General features: G+C 38.7%; 1 protein-coding gene across 1 annotated transcript in view; it reads left to right on the top strand.

The window, feature by feature from the left end:
• Positions 1–18,258, top strand: part of LOC140719451 (myosin-9-like) — a 111,919-nt gene extending 93,661 nt beyond the window's left edge. Inside the window, 9 exon segments of the mRNA XM_073034128.1 lie at positions 520–732; positions 1,191–1,352; positions 3,210–3,338; positions 5,939–6,027; positions 7,379–7,502; positions 8,503–8,711; positions 11,557–11,665; positions 14,094–14,266; positions 16,195–18,258. Of these exon segments, the coding sequence (XP_072890229.1) occupies positions 520–732; positions 1,191–1,352; positions 3,210–3,338; positions 5,939–6,027; positions 7,379–7,502; positions 8,503–8,711; positions 11,557–11,665; positions 14,094–14,266; positions 16,195–16,306 (1,320 nt within the window). The 3' untranslated portion in view covers positions 16,307–18,258.
• Positions 18,259–19,064: the final 806 nt, after the last annotated feature.

Genomic DNA, 19,064 nt, shown 5'->3' with positions numbered 1-19,064 from the left:
CTAACCTCCAATACCTTATGTCAGGCAGTTTATTAATTAAAGACTTCACAAGCAAGCCTGATCATCCTGCGTAATGTATTTATGCACGATTTCTGCCAGCGATTGCTAGACATGGATGAAGGTCAGCATTCCTGCAGCCTATTGCTTGCTAACTAGTGCACTTCAGTGGTTCAATGGCTGCTACCAGGATCCGTTTGTTCAGTGCAAATCTTAAATTTATTCTGACAGCTTCTGGTTTCCATATGACTTAATACTGCTTTTAGTCACCAACCTACTCAAAGTTCTTTATCAACAATTTGAATATATATCAATTAATACTTTATATAAAACTACTGGATAATTTACTGTTGTGGGGGATATCTTTTTCTCCATGCTTTGCTGGAATACCGATCCATAAATTTTTCAGTTGTTAGTTCTCTGTAGTGGAGACAATTTTAGTGATAATTGGCCATAGTGGTGTGTTCGAAGGATGTGAGTATTGCTGACTGGCACTATGGTTTGTATTCTGTTTGTTTGCAGGTACATGAGTTGGAAAAGTCAAAACGTGCTCTGGAGCAACAGGTGGAAGAGATGAAGACTCAGTTGGAAGAGCTGGAAGATGAGCTCCAGGCCACAGAAGATGCTAAGCTACGTCTGGAAGTAAATCTGCAAGCCATGAAGGCTCAGTTTGATAGGGACCTGTTGGGCAAGGATGAACAAAGTGAAGAAAAGAGGAGACAACTGATTAAGCAGGCAAGTATGGTTTTACGGATATATTGGGCTGAACTTCATGAATCCTAGTTATCAGTAAAGGATTAACGTGTTAACTGGTTTGCTTTGCTGGAAGGAATGGACAAAGCGACACCAAGTTTACAAAATTATGAACATTTATAAAACTGCCCCAGACTATCCTGTAATGAATAGTTCAAACCTAGAACTCCCATCATATACCATGTTGGTTGATGAAAGGTTAGCCAACACTTGTGTTTGAGTAAGCAGTGAGGGAAGGCAAATGAAACAGCCACACAATTAGATCTTCTGCATTGAAAAGTGATTGTGCTAACTATTTATTAAACATCATGGTTTTTGGGCCATCTCTGGTTATTTTGAGAAACTTTCTGTCAGTTTAAAGAAAACCATTTAGGTTTGATTGCAGCACATCTTTTAATGCTATTTGAATAATATTTTTAATTGCTGTTCCCATGTTCCAGGTTCGTGAAATGGAGGCAGAGCTGGAAGATGAGCGAAAGCAACGGTCCTCGGCTGTTACTGCCAAGAAAAAGATGGAGATGGATTTCAAGGATTTGGAGGGACAAATTGAAGCTTCAAACAAGAGCCGTGATGAAGCCATAAAGCAACTTCGCAAACTTCAGGTGAGCAATAATAGTTATTATGGGCTAAAGTACTCAAGCAAGTCCATTAGGCCAGATTACTGATGTTTATGGAACATTTGAAGGAAATTCAAACTTTATTCCATTTCCTACAGCTGGAACCTTGTGCTTTGCTAAGTGTAAAAATCAAGTGCTGATTCAAATTTGATATAATGTAGCAATGTCTGACAGCTATCATTTAGATGTACAATGGATTTTGTTTAATTGGGCAGCCTCTTATTTGGGACACTATGCCCCTTAATTGGGACAGGAGACTTGCTGAAGTTTCTATCTGGTGTCAGTCTGTAGCCATTGGAGAATACATCATGCTTAGATCGAACAGATTGTAAATAGCATTAGTTGTGCATTTATTTTCAAAAAGAAGTGACTTTTTCCACTGATAATTGGTGAGATATATACAATAAGACAATTTGGAATTGTTTTGCTCCCTATGGTTTCAAGCATTCAGGCTTGGAGAAGCCAGAATTGGCTGGGAGTGAAATTAAGTGATTGCACTGCTTCAAGTTAGGAACTATGAAAAATTTGAAGGTATTGACAATCATCTTGAATATTACAATGAAAATGAAGATTGTATGATGTAATCATCAAAAGCAGTCCATTATCTGCACTAGATGTCTACATTGATTTTGCTGATTTACAGTCAATTATAAGACAGCAGCATACACTGGATGAGTTCCTCTGTCAGTAACTGTTAAGGAGCTATAGTTTTATAGTACTGTAGTTGGATTGTTAGTGATCTAATTTGTTCTGTATTTCCATTTAAATGTGTAATTTGTTACTCAGTTAAATGCTAGTTTGCCTTTTTTTATAGTTTTAATATTTCTATGAAATTCAACTAATTGGGGCAACCACATAATTGGGCCAAAATCTACTATCCCAATTAACCAGAATCCACTATATTTAGAATGCAGCATAGGTTTGAATTAATATTTCACTGATAATTTGTAAACAACAGAATTCAGTTAGAGACTGATTCAATCAATGATTTGAATCAGATGGTGATATTTGGATCAGCTTCAGTTTTAAAAACTAATTTAATTAAAAATGCTCAAGCTAAAAATTATTGTATCCTAATTTAGTACTGATATTTGAACACTTAGGCATAACCTGCAGAGATTGTATATTGTGTCATTTATCAAATACTTCAATCAAACAAACCCAGCTGCTTTCTGTTTGATGGAAAGGAATCAGTGCCTCAGTTATGCCTGTTAATTAAGTTGCTAATTAAAATGTAGGGTCTATATTTAGAGATAATGAGACTTGGGAAGATCTCGCCTGGAACTCTTTAATTGGCAAATTATCATTGCTTTTGGACATCATGCCATCTATTAGCATTAAGTGAGCTCCAAAGGTGACAATAATAACTTTGCTTAAGGTACATGTTTAACCTCTCGTTTCCTATTAAATATTGGTACAGAAAGAGCACATTCCTGCTATGCCAGATGGAAAACATAACCACTCCTAAATGATAATGCTGTTCTGTTTACTTTTGCTTTAAGAAACCCCTGCTGCAGCAAAAGTTACATAGCTTTCATCAGCCTCTCATTCATTGATGGGGTATTGTTTAGGTATTTTATTTTAATTTTTACACACTCCCTGTACTGGCACCCATGTGACTGGTGCTAGAATCCCTCATGCTACTCAACGTTATGCACACTAGGAACCAAATTGTTGCTCAGCCATCAGCTAAATTCCAAAGAATATTGAGCTCTGTGCATGTTGAGATGAAATGCAGTGCCTAGGCACTCACTGTAATCTGTCAGATCCAGTGTTGTATTATACATACCCCACACACTCTAACACTGGAACATTTTTTTGTATTGCCTTTGCCACATACAGGCTCAACTGAAAGACTACCTCCGTGAACTGGATGAGGCTCGTGGCTCTCGAGAGGACATCCTGACCCAGTCCAAAGAAACTGAGAAGAAACTGAAGCAACTGGAGGCAGAGATGATTCAGTTGCAGGAGGTATGACAAAAAAGTCTTGAAATTAATACAGAAGTTATTATGTAATACTGTGGGCAGATATTGGACCCAATGATTTGGTTCTTAAGCAATTGTTCCTTACTGATATTGATCTGAAATGTGAAAGCCACAGTATTCCTCTTTTACTATCTGGATTGGGTCCATTGTGAATTCTAATAATCAATTCAAAACAACACACACAAAATGCTGGAGGAACTCAGCAGGCCAGGCACCATGGAAAAGAGTACCGTAGATTCCGGACTACAGAGCGCACCTGATTAAAAGCCGCTGGCTCTAATTTTAGAAATAAAATCAATTTTTTAATTGTAAAGGCCGCACCGGATTTTAGGCCGCACCGCTACTTTTAAATATACATACGTATCGGTAACACAAATTACGTTGCATATACTTTTTTACTGAACAGCACGAACAACATTCCAATATCTCCTAGCGACTGGTAAAAATATATAGACTGCAGCCTACCAGGAAAAGTTATTGATCGCCTTTAACTTAAAAGCAGCGTTTTCGCTCGGGTCTGACGCGCTTGCGTAACGCGATCGGGTCTAATCGGGTCTGATGCGCTCGGGTCTGACGCGCTTGCGTAACGCGATCGGTCTAATCGGGTGTGACGCGCTTGCGTAACGCGATCGGGTCTAATCGGGTCTGATGCGCTCGGGTCTGACGCGCTCGGGTCTTGCTTTTCTTCGAGTATTTTCCATGTTGATGAGGGTGAGTACAAATGACTGATTTACAATAATTTAATTGTGAAAGTGCGCTTGATTTATCGTACAATTTCATTGGTCTACTGTTACGAGGCAAAATGTTTACGAGGCGGCATGAAAAAAAAACATGTATTAGCCGCTCCGGATTAAAGGCCGCAGAGTTCAAAGCTGTTCAAAATGTGGGGAAAAAGTAGCGGCTTATAATCCGGAATCTACAGTAAATAGTTTACGTTTTGGGCCAAGACCCTTCTTCAGGACTGGAAAGGAAGCGGGGAGAGGTGGGAGGAAGAAGTACAAGGTGGCAGGTGGTAAGTGAAGTCAGGATGGGGGAGGGGCTGAAGTAAAGAGCTGGGAAGTTGATTGGTGAAAGAGATGAGGACTGGAGGAGAGGGAGTCTGATGGGAGAGGTTAGAAGACCATGGAAGAAAGGGAAGGGGGAGGAGCAACAGAGGGAGGTAATGGGTAGGTAAGGAGATATGGTGAGAGAGGGAAACAGGAATGGGGAATAGTGAGGGTGGTACGTGGTGCCTTCAGGCGTTTGGAAATTGCTCCCAAGGATGAACCAGACTTGACATCATTTTCTGACCTCAATCCAATAGAAAATTTGTGGACAGAACTAAAAGATCAAAGACTTCATACAACTGAACTCTAACTTGAATACTAAACTAGTTTGTCCCACTTTATATTCTACATTCGTGTAAATAGTTTGTGCCTCGCCTTTTTAAAATCATGCCTGGTGTGTGTATTAAATGGTACAGTGAAATGCAGTGTAAGGCTACATCCACACTACGCCGGATAAATCCGTAACCGAAGCTTTTTCTCTTCATTTATACCCTCCGTCCACACTAAAATGGCATTTTCATCTTCCAAAAATGGAGCTTTTCAGAAACGCTTTCCAGGGTGGGTTATTTTTTAAAACGCTGCTTGGGCAGATCAGTGTGGACAGCGTAACTGAAGACTTCTGAAAACACTATCAGACGGCAGCGCGCTATTTCATTGCTTTCTTGAATGCAACCTAACAATTTTAGAACAGACGGCAAAGAGACTGAAGCCAGAAGAGTTAGAAATGTACTCACCAAATACTTTGACCCATAACTTACTGAATAAATAAGTACACTGTACTCACTTTGCCCTGTTTTCTGTCCTTGCTCGTATGAAGGTGGGTTACCTATTTATGCAAGTACTTCTCTAACAATAGATGTGTAACAGCTGAATGTAACATTGTATGGAATTACAAGAAAACACTGACGCAGACATGTTTTATATATTTAACAAGGTGCTTTATTAATGCAACAGAGTTAGTCAGTTTTTCAATGTTCGTCGTCAGCCGGGTCAATCTGTCCGTGAACTCCGATTGCCGCTGTACGCTCCAGTATTTGTTTTTTTTAGTTTTAAGTTCTCTTGTGCGAAAGCCAACAGCTGTCCATCGTTTTAAGTTTTTCTAGTCTGTAACTACACAAATGTGCACTTTTACGGCGAGATTTGACACTAAACATGTCGCTTGTTTTCGGTAGATGTGTCCTGCGCATGCGCAGGAGGAGGAGATTCGCCGAAATCTCCGTTTCAGTGTGGATAGAGATATTTTCAAAAACGCATAGTGTGGACGCCTATTCTTTTTTACACAAAACTGGCGTTTTCAAAATTATCCAGTCTTGTGTGGATGTAGCCTAAGACTACCTCAACTTAACTGCAAGCCCAGAGTTGTCTCCAGAGTTGAAAGACTGCGAAAATGTGTACACCACAGGAAAACGTGAATCTTTCTTGTGAAGGATACCTTTATGATGTGCATTTCAGCTTAATTTTAAATGTAAATTTATGCAAGTCACATGAATACTTGTATATTAGCTAACAGCAAGAATATTTTTTGTTTTAATTAAATAGGAGCTTGCTGCAGCTGAGCGTGCCAAACGTCAGATACAACAGGAAAGAGATGAACTAGCTGAAGAGATTGCAAGCAGCAGTTCTGGAAAGTATGCACTTTTTTAAAAATAGAGCTTTACTCTTTTACTTTTATTATTTTCTGTAGAATTAGTGTCGCTGACTCGGCCAACTTTCATTCCTCTTTCTCTAATTTCTCTTGAAAATATTAGCAAGATACTCACTCAGTCCTTTTATGGTAAGGAGTTCCAGAATCTTCATACTTGAACATCAAGATGGTTTGTTACTTGGGAGAACAGGTGGTAAAATTTCCACATACTTGTTTTTGTGGTTGGGGTGTGGATTTAGTGAGTGCTTTCAAATATAGAGCAGTTACATCACTAGTGGAGGGTATAGGAGTCACATTGACCTGGTTTCTTAAATTTGTCAAAACTGCATTCCACTAAGCAAATGGAGATTATCACAATCTTGAATTGGCTTACTGGATGATAAACAAATGGAGAATTAGGTAGTGATCTTACCTCTCTGACACTGTGTTGCAACTACTGTGGTTATTTGACTGCCCCAGTTAATTTTCTTAGAAATAGCTTCCCTCAACAACCGGAATGTTGAACATGAGATTTCCAGTAATCAGGATGCCTTCAAAAGGAGAGGGTAAATTAATTCTCTTAAAGTGGTTATTACCAGTTATTGGTGTGACAAAATCGTCACTCTTCGATTTTTAGACCAAATTTGAATTTTCTCTATGCCTTTTCATATATGTGTGTTATTTACTAGATATTTCCTTGGTAACTTTCTCATTAGGATGAAAAGAGAGGAGCAGCTTTGAGTGATGGGTTAGAATTATGATTACTCTAAAAGATAGGATAATGTTGGCCTCTGGGACTAGTAAATCTGCAGTCTTTCAAGATACTGTCTTGATCTAAGTAGAACCTGGAGATGTAGACTTTATTTCAGGTTGTTGAAGTTTTCCTCTATTAGCAATCTTGATTATACAGATGCTAGTGTATTTCATATGTGATGTGAACATCTTGTATTTCGCAATGAACCCTTGCTATTCTATATGTCATTGATCTAGGAATTTAGTATTTATTCACTTGTGAATAGCAGCAGACTCTCGTCTTCAGCTGCTTGGCTGTCATGGAAAGCCAGTGAGGCAAACGTAGCACATGAGCATAAAAGCATAAGTAATTGCATTCACTTAAGTAGTGCAACTTATCCTTGCATAACACAAAAAGAATTAAAAGCAGTTCCATGCAGGTAGCTAGGATCAGGATTGAAAATTGATGTCCTGGACTAAGCACGAGTTAATTTGTGAGGAAAATGATGAGTTTGGGTTACCTGGTGGACATTTTCTGAACAGACTGTGTTTGTTCACTGAGCATGGAAACTTGCTTTTGAAGGACTTGTTTTAAACCAGTCATGGATTTTTTAAATATTTAGATCTTTGGCTCTGGATGAGAAAAGACGCCTTGAGGCCAGAATTGCTCAGCTGGAAGAGGAGGTAGAAGAAGAGCAAACGAACGCTGAAATGGCTAATGATAGACTCAAGAAAGCCAACCTGCAGGTGAGTTCACTACTTAGATGTGAATTCCAATGTGCATGTCAAACTTTCAGTGCTGAAAATCGTAAATTTCTTTCATCACACATGTGATGGAAGATAACCTTTCATTTGCATAATCCATTAGAAATTTATTTAATTTGATTAATGATAATATGGGAATAAGTCACGGAATGTTTGACATGGTTTTAATACGTAGGTAGTTATGTACATAACCAGTAAATATCAGCACATTAAATGTTATAGTGTGGAAGCAGGTTCTTCAGCCCACCAAGTCCATACCGAACATCAGGCAGTTTTTTTTAACCAGTGCTGTGTAAATTCTATTCTTTGCCCATTCCCAGCATCTATTCCCACCCACACCATTCCCCCCAACCACCCAATCCTACACACTTGGGGATGGAGTGCGCAATTTAATGCGGCTTATTTCTGAGACAAGGGAAGAAGTTGGAACATCTGGATGGAAGCCCCTACAGTCATGAGGGGTGGGTGAGGAGGGAGGGAAGGGGTGTCATCTCCATAAGACAGTGCCAGGTCCCTGGAGCTGTTAGGCACCTTCCATATGCCACTGTGCCATCACAAATTCATTCTCTTCAATAGTTGTGAATTGAGCTTGATTTTACTGTATCTCATAACTTGCAACGAGTTCCCAGAATGTCTAAACTTCAATTTAATTCACTAATGTAAAAATTTTATTTATGTTGAGTAGCACTTACAGATGTGTATGGATTGCACAGTCAAGCACGCATGGTAAAACTCAGTTCTAAAAATAAAATTGTAATCTTAGTGTGTACCGTTGTATTTTTTTATATAATAAAGACTTCAGTTGAGAATTAGATGATGTGGTTTTCTGTAAATTCTGGTGCACTGAAACAATGTAGTTGAAGTTCCCCTATAGTATGGATATATATTTGTGAAAATAGTTCACAAATTCTGTTGTGAAGGTTAGTCAAAGAAACTGTACTTAAAGCTAAAGTTATTTTGTTCTATTAATTTTGTTGAACAGGTTGATCAATTAAATGCAGATCTGTCTGCTGAACGCAGCAACGCCCAGAAGGCAGAAAATGCTCGTCAGCAACTTGATCGTCAGAACAAGGAGCTGAAAGCCAAGTTGCAGGAGATGGAAAATGCTGTCAGATCCAAGTACAAGGCAAACCTTACAGCACTGGAGGCGAAGATCGCTCAGTTAGAGGAACAACTTGATGCAGAAACAAGGTACAAAAAATTATGTTTGATTTTTTTTAAAAAGTGGAATTATTGAAGGTAAGTAAAGCCCATAATCTAGTCCAACTACAGATAGCCTCAGTCTACAAGATGGTGTTGAAAAAATGTTGCATCTTATTGTAGTAGGGCAAGTTTAACATGGTTGTGGAAATGGGTGAAGGTTTTAAAAGCAAGAATTGATTGTGCAAAAGTAGACTGGAAACAGCAATTTCTGTATTTCAGAATTCTTACAGCAAGAAGCATCTAAAAAAACAAGATTCAGCAATTTCATGGTAACAAAAGGGAGAGAGCCCTGCTGGACCAACCTCTGAATGAAGAGGTTGCAGGAGGGTAGGATGGGGTATAAGAAAATTGCTTGAAATACCAGAGTTTTACAGAAAGCCTAGCAAATAAAAAATGTAGTGAAATTAAAAGAGAAAGTGGGGGAAAATACAGAGACAGTATGAAAAAATTGCAGTGGAGTAATAGAAAATTCAAAGGTGTTTGATAATCCATTATGAGCAAGAGAATAACTTGGGAAAGAGTTGGGCCTATAGGGTCTTTTAAGATAACCTATTGGGAAATTGAAGATAGAGTTCTAAATGAAAATTGTACAGCCATCTTAACAGTAAGAGGGGGATGATGACAGTATTGTAGTTAAGGAGGACCAGTGGAATATTGGATGCTGTAAAAGTGGATAAATCGTCAGACCCAATTAAATGGGCTGTCAATGAAAACAGAAGGGAATTGTGGAGATTCTGACCATTATTTCTGTAGTTCAGAAGGAGTTAAACAGTGTTTGATTAACACAACTGCCAGTATTGTGTTTGACATAAATTAATTGAGGACATTTAGCAGGGATTTGTTATGGGAATGTTGTATCTAACTAGTGATTGCATTTTTTTTAAGAGCCAACAAGAAAGGTCTATGTGGGTAATGTGTTAAATGTAGTCTACGTGAATTTTAGCAAGCCATTTGACAAGGTCCTACATAGGAAACTGGTCAGAATTTAATAATGTAATAGTTTAAGATTTAAATTGGAAGCATTATGAAAGCTTGCAGATGATACAAGAATTACCCAGGTAGTTGACAGTAAAATGAAAAGCTTTAGCTGCAGAAAGATGAGAATTTGTTTATTATTGTCATGTATCAAGGTACAGTGAAAAATTGTTTTGCATGCTTTCCATATAAAGCAATTTAATTACAACAATGCAATGAGGTAGTACCATGAGTTGCATTCATGTTAGATGTGTAGTACGTTGAGCAAAAAAAGGAAGGTGAAATTGAATCCAGAGGGGTTTGAAATGGTAAATTGGTCAAGTGAAACAAGGTAAATGAGTACGTGATAGACGGGATATTGAATGGTGTGGTGGATGAAATAAACTTGGCCTAAATGCTCACAAATTAATAAGCATAATACTGGTCAACATGTGCAGTAGGTTTAAAAAAAATCTATGGGGTTATTTCCTTCATTATTCAGGGCATAAAATATAACAGCAGAGAGGTTATGCTAGAGCTGTATACAATGTTTGTTAGACCACATCTTGAGCACCGTGTACAATTCTAATCATCAATATCCCAAAGAAGATGTGATTGTGTGGAGTGTGCAGAGGAGGTTTTCAGTAGTGTCGGGATTGGAAAATAGTTGCTTTAAGAAGGGTTGAATAGGTTAGGACTGGTCCCTAGAGCATAGGACAATGAATGAAGATTTGATAGAGGTGTACAAAATTATGAGCAGAGTAGTCACAAGTAGGCTTTTTCCACTGAGTTTGGGTGAGACTAGAACTAGGTTAATGTTGAAAGGTGAAATACTTAATGGGAACCTGAGGGGGAACTACTTCACTCAGAGGGTGGTACGAGTGTGAAGTGAACTGCCAGCGGAAGTGGTTGTAACATTTAAGTTTGGAAAAATACATGGATTGGTGGGCTATGGTCCAGGTGTGGGTCGATAAACAGTTTGGCATAACTAGATGGGATGAATAACAGTTTGGCACAATTTAGGTGGGCCGCAGGGCAAGTTTCTGTGCTCTATTACTCTGACTCGAAGGAAATGGTGGAATATAGGCTCTTCTAATTTGAAATTGAGGTTCAGGGGAGATTTAACTAAGGTGTATAAAATTTGAGGGAATCTAGATAACATATAAAAGAACATCTTCCCCTTGTCAGGGGAGTAAACAAAACTCAGAGGGCAATAACTTAAGAGTAATAGCCAGAAAGATTAAACTGGAGATGAAGTTTTTCATCCAGAGAATAGTCACTCTCTGTAAAGGTGTTAGAGGCAGAAATCACCATCACATTCTAAAAATGTGTGCTATCACTGTGGAGCAGATCCATGTAGTGTAATATGGTCCTTGGTTTAATATCTATCAGTTAATGTAGCTGGGTTAGAATTTGGTCATTACTAAGAGTGAGAAAGACATTACCAACAGGGAATGCACCTTTGGTTGTTCTGAATCAATGGCTCAAGAGGGTTGAGATTGATTTTAAGAGAGTTGATAGTTGAGGAAGTGAAGTTGAGGGAGCTGTCAGATAAGCCATGGAATCTGACACATTGCAGCACAGATTATCGTATCGGATGTGCAGCAGGTTTAAGGGACTGTACAGCCTCCAGTGTAATTTTTTTCAGTAACTCTGGGGAAATTTCAGTGAGTCCACACTTGGGTAGAAATCAACTGGGTTTACCTATTACATTCCAAAAATCTGTAGCCTTTCTTCGTTGCCAGGACTTGTGATCATAATCCTTGTTTGAAGTGTTTGTTGGTATCTGTTGATCTTGTAGGGCGATCACCTTGTTTGGGGAGTGGAGTTTGGGATGAACACGAATTGTAAATTAACATTTGGTATTTTGTCCAAACAGGGATAGACAAGCTGCCAGTAAACTGGTGCGTCGCTCAGAAAAGAAACTGAAAGAAGCTATGCTGCAGATCGAGGATGAAAGACGCAATTCTGATCAATACAAAGACCAGGTCAGTTGTAGATTTTAGTGTCCCTGTTAAACAGAGTACAAGCGAACTTGTTCGCCTCAGTCTCTTCTTGGCAGAGATGTGTTGTTAACCTCCTAAGATGGCTATTGCATAACTCTGCCTTGTCTCCTCTCTCCAGGATAGTGATGGTTTGAATTAATGAAAAGTCATTGTGGCTGCTTGTGGGTGGGGTATTGGTTTCTGTGCAAGAAGCCAGCTGGCAATGGAGAGAGGGGTGGGAGTTAAGGTACAGGTCAGGAACAACAAAACATTCTGGATTTGCAAGGCATTTCTGCTTAATCAATTCTGTTTGGACGTACTCTGAAGAATGTTTTTGAACTTCTGCGATGAAAGTATAAGATGATGCAGCTGTTTTAGGTGAGACACTGATTTGTTAACTAAGGATGGCTCTGGGCAAAGGTAATTGTACTTGGCTGGGTGAAGTGTGCAGCCAGTGATGTCAAAGGCAACCATTGAGTTAAATTGGATGAGGTGTGATAGTTTCTATTATTGTATTTGTGGCATTGTTTTCCATTTTATTGCCATAGGGTCTGAATCTCATCCCTCATGCATTTTTCACATTGAGATATTCTAGAGAGGAAAAAGAGGGAAAGTAGGCTGTATATGAGGTGTTAGTGTCCAAGGGCAAGGGAGTGAATGTGAATGAAAAGAAATCTGGAGGCGGGCCAGGAACTGAGGAGAAGTAAGTGTTAATGACATAGTCAGGAGAGGGTTATGTGGTCTGTTCTAGAGGTTTTTATCAGCACAACAATCAGGCATTCGGTAGAGGCTCACAAGCCCAAAGCTACATCACATTTTTAATACCCTTAAGATCAAAGGTAACAGCTGATACAGTACAGTTTCAATAGTTGCAATATCATTTCCTTCAGTGTTTTGGGTTGATAATGCTTCCTTTGAATTGCATGTCTACAGTGACAGACTCCTCAGAATGATCAGATACTTTTGTCACAAAGTCTATAAAAGTTTCAAGGACAGAAATCCCAGATGCCCAAAATTAATGTCAGGGCTGCTTCTGAGTACACAAAAGCTATTGATTTCATAGCAACACACACAAAATGTTGGAGGAACTCAGCAGGCTAGGCAGCATCTATGGGGGGGAGAAAGTACAGTTGATGTTTTGGGCCAAGGCCCTCAGTCCAGCAGCTTGTACTTTTTTCCGTAGATGCTGCCTGGCTTACTGAGTTCCTCCAGCATTTTGTGTGTATTGTTTGGATTTCCAGCTTCTGCAGATTTTCTCTTGTTTGCTATTGATTTCATATATATGTGACGTTGTTGAATATGCTAAGTGGTCTGCTAGTTTGAACTCAGTCACAATAGTGCAAATAACTTAATTGCCTGCTTTGATGCAAACCCATTAACACAATCCCACTGTTTTAATGTTTGGCTCTTTCGTATGCAATGTCTTCAGAGCAGCTTCTGCTTTTATTTCAATTTACAAAGAAAACTGAAGGCTAATTGCAAGCTTCCTGAACTTATTTACATTACATTAAGAATTGAAGCCAAGTTCTTCTTTGAATTAATCTTTGCTAAATACACATAGCTCCACTGTACTTGCTAACATGATTCAACAATTTAGTCATAATGGAGTAAGGCTTGCCTTAATATGAGCTCAAAGCAAATTAGATGGAGTGAGCCTGATGAAATGAGTATTCACAAATAAGGCAACAAAATTCAAGGAAATTTCACCTGTTGGCCTAGTGGGGTGGGGGGAAAGTAAATGGTAAAGGTAGCCTTTATGTTTGGGCCAAACATTTTGCAGTCTCACTTTGGTGAGTGTAGAGCAGGAAGGAAGTTCAATGAAAACAGACTAGGGGTTAAAGATAACTTTAAACTGACACTGTCTAGTCACTGAAGTGAATAAACACATATGACTTCTGTTTAGCCTTCAAACATTATTGCTGAAATAACTTGGTCGTTATCTTAGTGCTACTTGTGAAATCAGCATTCAACTACCTGCAAACTCTGCTACCATTTCTCCTACATTGCAATAATTTTCTTTTAAAGAGATGCTGAGCTGTAAAATTTTCTGGATTGTGAAGCTTCTATATAAATTTTTCTATTTCTCTAATCTCACTAACCTCCACCCAAAAGTAAATGGCATTTATGAAGCAATCTCAAATTGATGCACAAAGCTGTGGTGAAGATTGGAACTTGATCAAAGCAGGGACTTTTTAAGAGCATTTTAAAGAAAGGGGCTATGAAGGATTTTGAGAAACATAGTAGGGTGCAGGTTGAAGATTGAGATGTTGGTGATGATGTCTTGGGTGAAAAAATAAAAGCAGTGGATAATACATTAATTTGCATCCTGCTAAACTAGGTTTAATTGTCTCTTCTGAAAGTAAACCAGACCATGGAAACTATTGTTGAGTACAGAAATAACAATGATTACTTTGTTACCTTTATCTTCTAGGTTGAGAAAGCCAATTCTCGTGTGAAGCAGCTGAAACGGCAGCTGGAAGAGGCAGAAGAGGAAGCCCAGCGTGCCAATGCTTCCCGCAGAAAACTACAGAGAGAGCTAGAGGATACCACTGAAACTGCAGATGCAATGACCCGTGAGGTCAGCACGCTGAAGAGCAAGCTGAGGTAAGGTGCTTTATCCAGAAAGAATTCACTGATGAGATCATAAAACATTGGGAATGGGCGAAGATTTAAAAATTCGCAAAGTGCTAAATTTATGAAATGCAACATAAATCTGATGGGGAGCTCAAGACTGAGAAGGTACTCTAAGAATACATGAAATCAATTTAATCAGTAAATCATTTGACCTATTTGACGTAATGACAAGTCTCATAGTGGGAGAAATTAAGTCTTCATTTTAGTGACATTGTTTACTATCTTTCTTAAGCCACCTTTCAAGTCTCCATGCAACATAATTTCAAAGAAAGGAGAATTAAGTTATGGTGTGCAGAATAAAGACTTTCTGGATTTCATTGGCTGTCTGTGTATTTGATAAGCTGAAGCACTCCTAAATGGAGAGAATTGAATTAGCAGACCTCTCTCATAAAACACACAAGGTTTTGGTCAGGATTGAATCATCTCTCCAGTTTGGGTGCAACTTATATAAATATGGCTTGTATGGCTTCAGTTGGGTCCGATTCAATAAAGATGATTAAAATAATTAAGGGATTAGGGGTAAAATGAAACTATTTATCCCAGTGATGGGATCCATAATGAAGTGCTGACTTAAAGTTGGACCATGCCCAAGTAAAATTTTGAAGCAATCACAAGATGCTGGAAATCCAGCAACGCACACAAAATGCTGGGGAAGCTCAGCAAACCAGGCAGCATCTATGGAAAAGTACAGTCAACGTTTCAGGCCGAGATCCTTCAGCAGGACAGTTCACTTTCAGAATGACCTCAAAGGCTGTGAGTGGTGGAGATGGTCAGATTTGCATATCAAAGGGTGATAAATTGAAGTGAATATGTGGGGCTTAATTGGCCAATCAAGATTTAAGGCTAAATTGACAGTAACTAAATCTTAAGGCTTTTTAACCCACTTAAATCCCACAATTAATAAACTGCAAGAAAACATGGATACTATCATCCGCTGAAAGCTTATCAGAAAACTTCAAGACCTTAGCCTCAATACCCCTTTGTTCAGTTAGATCCTCTATTTCCTCACCTGCAGACTGCAGTCATTTTGGATTGACAACAGCATCTCCTCCATAATCTCCATCAGCACAGGTGCACTACAAGGCTGTGTGTTTAGACCCCTGCTCTGCTTTATTTATATTTATGACTCTGATGCTAAGCACAGCTCTAATGCCATATTCAAGTTTGCTGACAACACCACTGTCATTGGCTGAATCGAAGGTGGTAATGAATGACCATATTGGAGGAAGATTGAAAATCTGGCTGAGTGTTGCCACAACAGCAACAGCCGCAGCCCCTCACTCAGTGTCAGCAAGACCAAGGAGCTGATATATGACTCCAGGAGCAGGAAATGAGGTCTATGAGCCAGTCCACATCGGGGGAATCAGAGGTGGAGGGGGGGGGTCATCAACTTTAAATTCCTCAGAGGTCCTATCCTGGGCCCACCACTTGCAGACTCTCTTTCGAGGACTCTTCATCTCATGTTCTCCATATTTGTTTATTTTGTTTGCACCGTTTGTCACAAAAGCACATTAGATGTTTGTTCAACCTGATGGCTGTGGTCTTTCATTGATTCTACTGTTTCTTGGATTTACTGAGAATGCCTGCAAAATATGAATCTCAGGGTTCTACATGGTGACATATTTGTACTTTGATCATAAATTTACTTTGAATTTTGAAAATAAATGAAGGCAGTTTAGTCAAATCAACTATTTTTAGAATCTGCTTTTGACTTCAGTCTATGTTATAGGTAAAAATATTTTGCTGGTTCTAAGGATACTTTAATGTTTCTAGTTGGGTGCTCTTAACTCTCATGGAGGTGAAAGAACATGGAGGTGTTAAAAATCCATCTTCCATTCCCCATCACTGAAATCAATTGGTATAAACTCTGAAATTTTATTTGATCTGTTTCCTTGTAGACGTGGGGATCTACCATTTGGTGTGCGCCGCCCGGGCAGGAAGCTGGATGAAATCTCAGATGATGACGGTGAAGGTCGCAGTGATGCAGGAGATTCCAAACCTGCAGAGTAACTTTGCCAAAACACGAACCTATATGCAGTATGAGAGCCATAATTCGGCCAATTATTATTAAGGTTTTATAAAATGCATAACTGTGTATTTTATGCTGCAGCTGATAACATCAGGACACACTCGCTCCTTTCCCCTCAGCTTTATGTAAATTCTTTCTGAATAATTTTGTGATTTGCATAAACCTGTTAACTGAAAGAACAGGCTCATGTCTTCAGCAGCACAACCCCGAGAAGAAAAGTTATGATTTAATCCTTGTGTAGATCATTTTTTAAATTGGAGTTCTGCATTTCTCAGCTAGTGTTCTGGCTTGGCCTGGAGTTGAACTTGTGGAGGAATTTTTTCCATTAGCTTTAAATGTGTTTAATTTGGCTAACTTTGGGTTGCCTTTTTAGTGTTCAGATTCAGGAATGTAGCATTTTGTTAGACAATGGCTATCGTAACTAGTGTCTAGGCATAGAAGCAACTCTTCCTTTGACAATCCTATTAAACCATGTGGCTGGGCTCACAGATATTATACAATTCAGTAGATCACAGACATCAATCAATATTGTATTCATGATCCCATTGATAAATTGAAAATCCACTTGCAGATGTGTCGATGGCAGTTATTTATACAATAGAAATTATTCATTGCTGCCTGGAATCTGGAGTTACCCTAATGGCCGCAGGCTAGCTGATCACTGCCTGAGAGATTTCAGTGGATCTTATTTCAGTTTGTTTCTCTTTCTGAATTATGTAATTTGCCTCAGGAAGCAACAGAAAATAATCTCTCCTAACTGGAAGCCTGTCTATTCAGTTTCTTTGTGCTACTCTGAAGCTAATCCAGTGTGCATTCCCTGCATCCATTTTCAGTAAATGTGACAATCCTGTTATCCTGTTTTATTTTAATATCTTAGGAAAACATTCCATTTTTTTATTGAAGAGATTAAGACCGTGCACCTTTTTCTTTGTTGTCAATAATTGTTTTTAGGCTGTGGTCTAATTTGGAAATCTGTTAATTTCATTCATGGGAATTCCCACTTTTGTATAAGTAAGTTTCTGACTGGTTCTGCCAGTTCTCATGGCACACTTTCCTGCATAGCAGAATAAAAACATTACAGCTCCCACCTAAGTCAGTTATTTGAGAAATGCTTTGCTTGGAACAGCTATTTCTTTTCAGATCCCTGGACAAGTGGAGTACAGTACTGGTACTGAGAGAAGCAGCATTTAACACTGCAGATGATGCCAGCCAAGCCTGGCTAGTTCTGAAACTCTTCTGAAGATGTTATTTTGTGCATTGACATCTAAGAAGACTGTTGAAAGGAAATACATGGATATATATATTCATTTTTTAATCTTATGAGTATTGCTTCATAACAATATTGGGAACTGTTTTGAAAGTTGTACTGGATTTGTAAAAGGACTTCATTTCTGTGATTCATTTAAGGACCAAATATATATTTAAACATGAAAATATAATCAAGAAAAAAAATCATTAATAGATTCTCATTTTATATATGTAATGTAACCAATTGCTCTGACCAATCATGATCTTTTATTGAGCTTTGGGCTCCAATTTAAAAAAAAATACATTAAAAAAACTGGAAAATGTGCTAATGTTTTAAACTGCACAGTTTTAAATTCACTATCTGGTGAGGGGTGCAATGTACACTGGGTGTGTCAGGAGATCCTTTATTCACTTTGGGACCTTAGTTTGAGATTTTTTAATGTACATTCCTAACACACTGGGCTGAAAGAGTGAAAAATGTCTCTCCATTCTAAATGCTGCAACATTCGTTTCACATGAGCAGTTGCTCTGTTTTCTTGCTATAGAAACTATTTGAATTTACAACACGTATATTTTTATAAAAGTGCCTTAAGCATGTGTCGCACCAGTGCCGCTAAATGGAATTGTAACAGTCATTTGCAGATGTTACCACAGACATGTTACAAATAAAGTTTATTGGAAGTTTTTTGCTCATCTTGTTTATTAGCATTGCTACTTCATGGGGGCATTTACAAGAATAATTCCATTTTTGTATACCTTGTGCTGTTCTACAGGTTTGATTACAGCTTTGTGCAGCTTGAATCTTCATAATCATATTTCTTGTGTTTTTTACTTATTAGTCTTGGGTTGCCAGTTGTGCACATAAAGTGTGGTGCTTTATTGTGCAGTGAACTTCCTAGTTCCAAATGGAATTGAAGGCTTTTGATGGGACAAAAGCATAACTGACTTCTGGATCTCTTTACTACTTAATTCTCTTTCAACAGTGTGCTTCCTTAACCTGAGTGACATAATCCAATTAATGCAATTATTGCGGCTGTATACCCAAAACTCGGAGTATGTGCTCAACTCCAAACGTCAAATTGCTTTAAGTATCTTAAATTTTAAAGGAAAGCAACAGATTGACTGTGCTGTTAGAATGCTTGCTTACAGCTAGTTCCTCCAAAGTATCCTTAAATGTATGTCCTCATCTGACTTGGCAATGGGACTATTCCACGCCTTTGCTCCCTCGTGTTCAAGGTAAATGGAAACTAGTCATCATCAGCTCCAAGCTCTGCAGCCCTACACAATATGCCCTACCCTTTGAGACTTGTAGCGTTGGGTAATCATGGGCGTTTTGAAGCTTAGTGGCTCAGTAACATCTACAGCCAGGCCCCACAGTTTTAGTGCCCATTCATCTCGCCTTTCGCACTCAGGTAACCTGGTTTGCCACTGATTTCACCTGTAGTATTCAAGTGACTCAACTACAGAGAAATCATCTGCACTGCTGTCATC

The sequence above is a fragment of the Hemitrygon akajei genome, chromosome 31 (assembly GCF_048418815.1).
Source record: "Hemitrygon akajei chromosome 31, sHemAka1.3, whole genome shotgun sequence".
Taxonomy (NCBI): Eukaryota; Metazoa; Chordata; class Chondrichthyes; order Myliobatiformes; family Dasyatidae; genus Hemitrygon; species Hemitrygon akajei.
The sequence above is the reverse complement of the archived record's forward strand: the minus strand, read 5'-3'. Positions and strand labels throughout refer to the sequence as shown.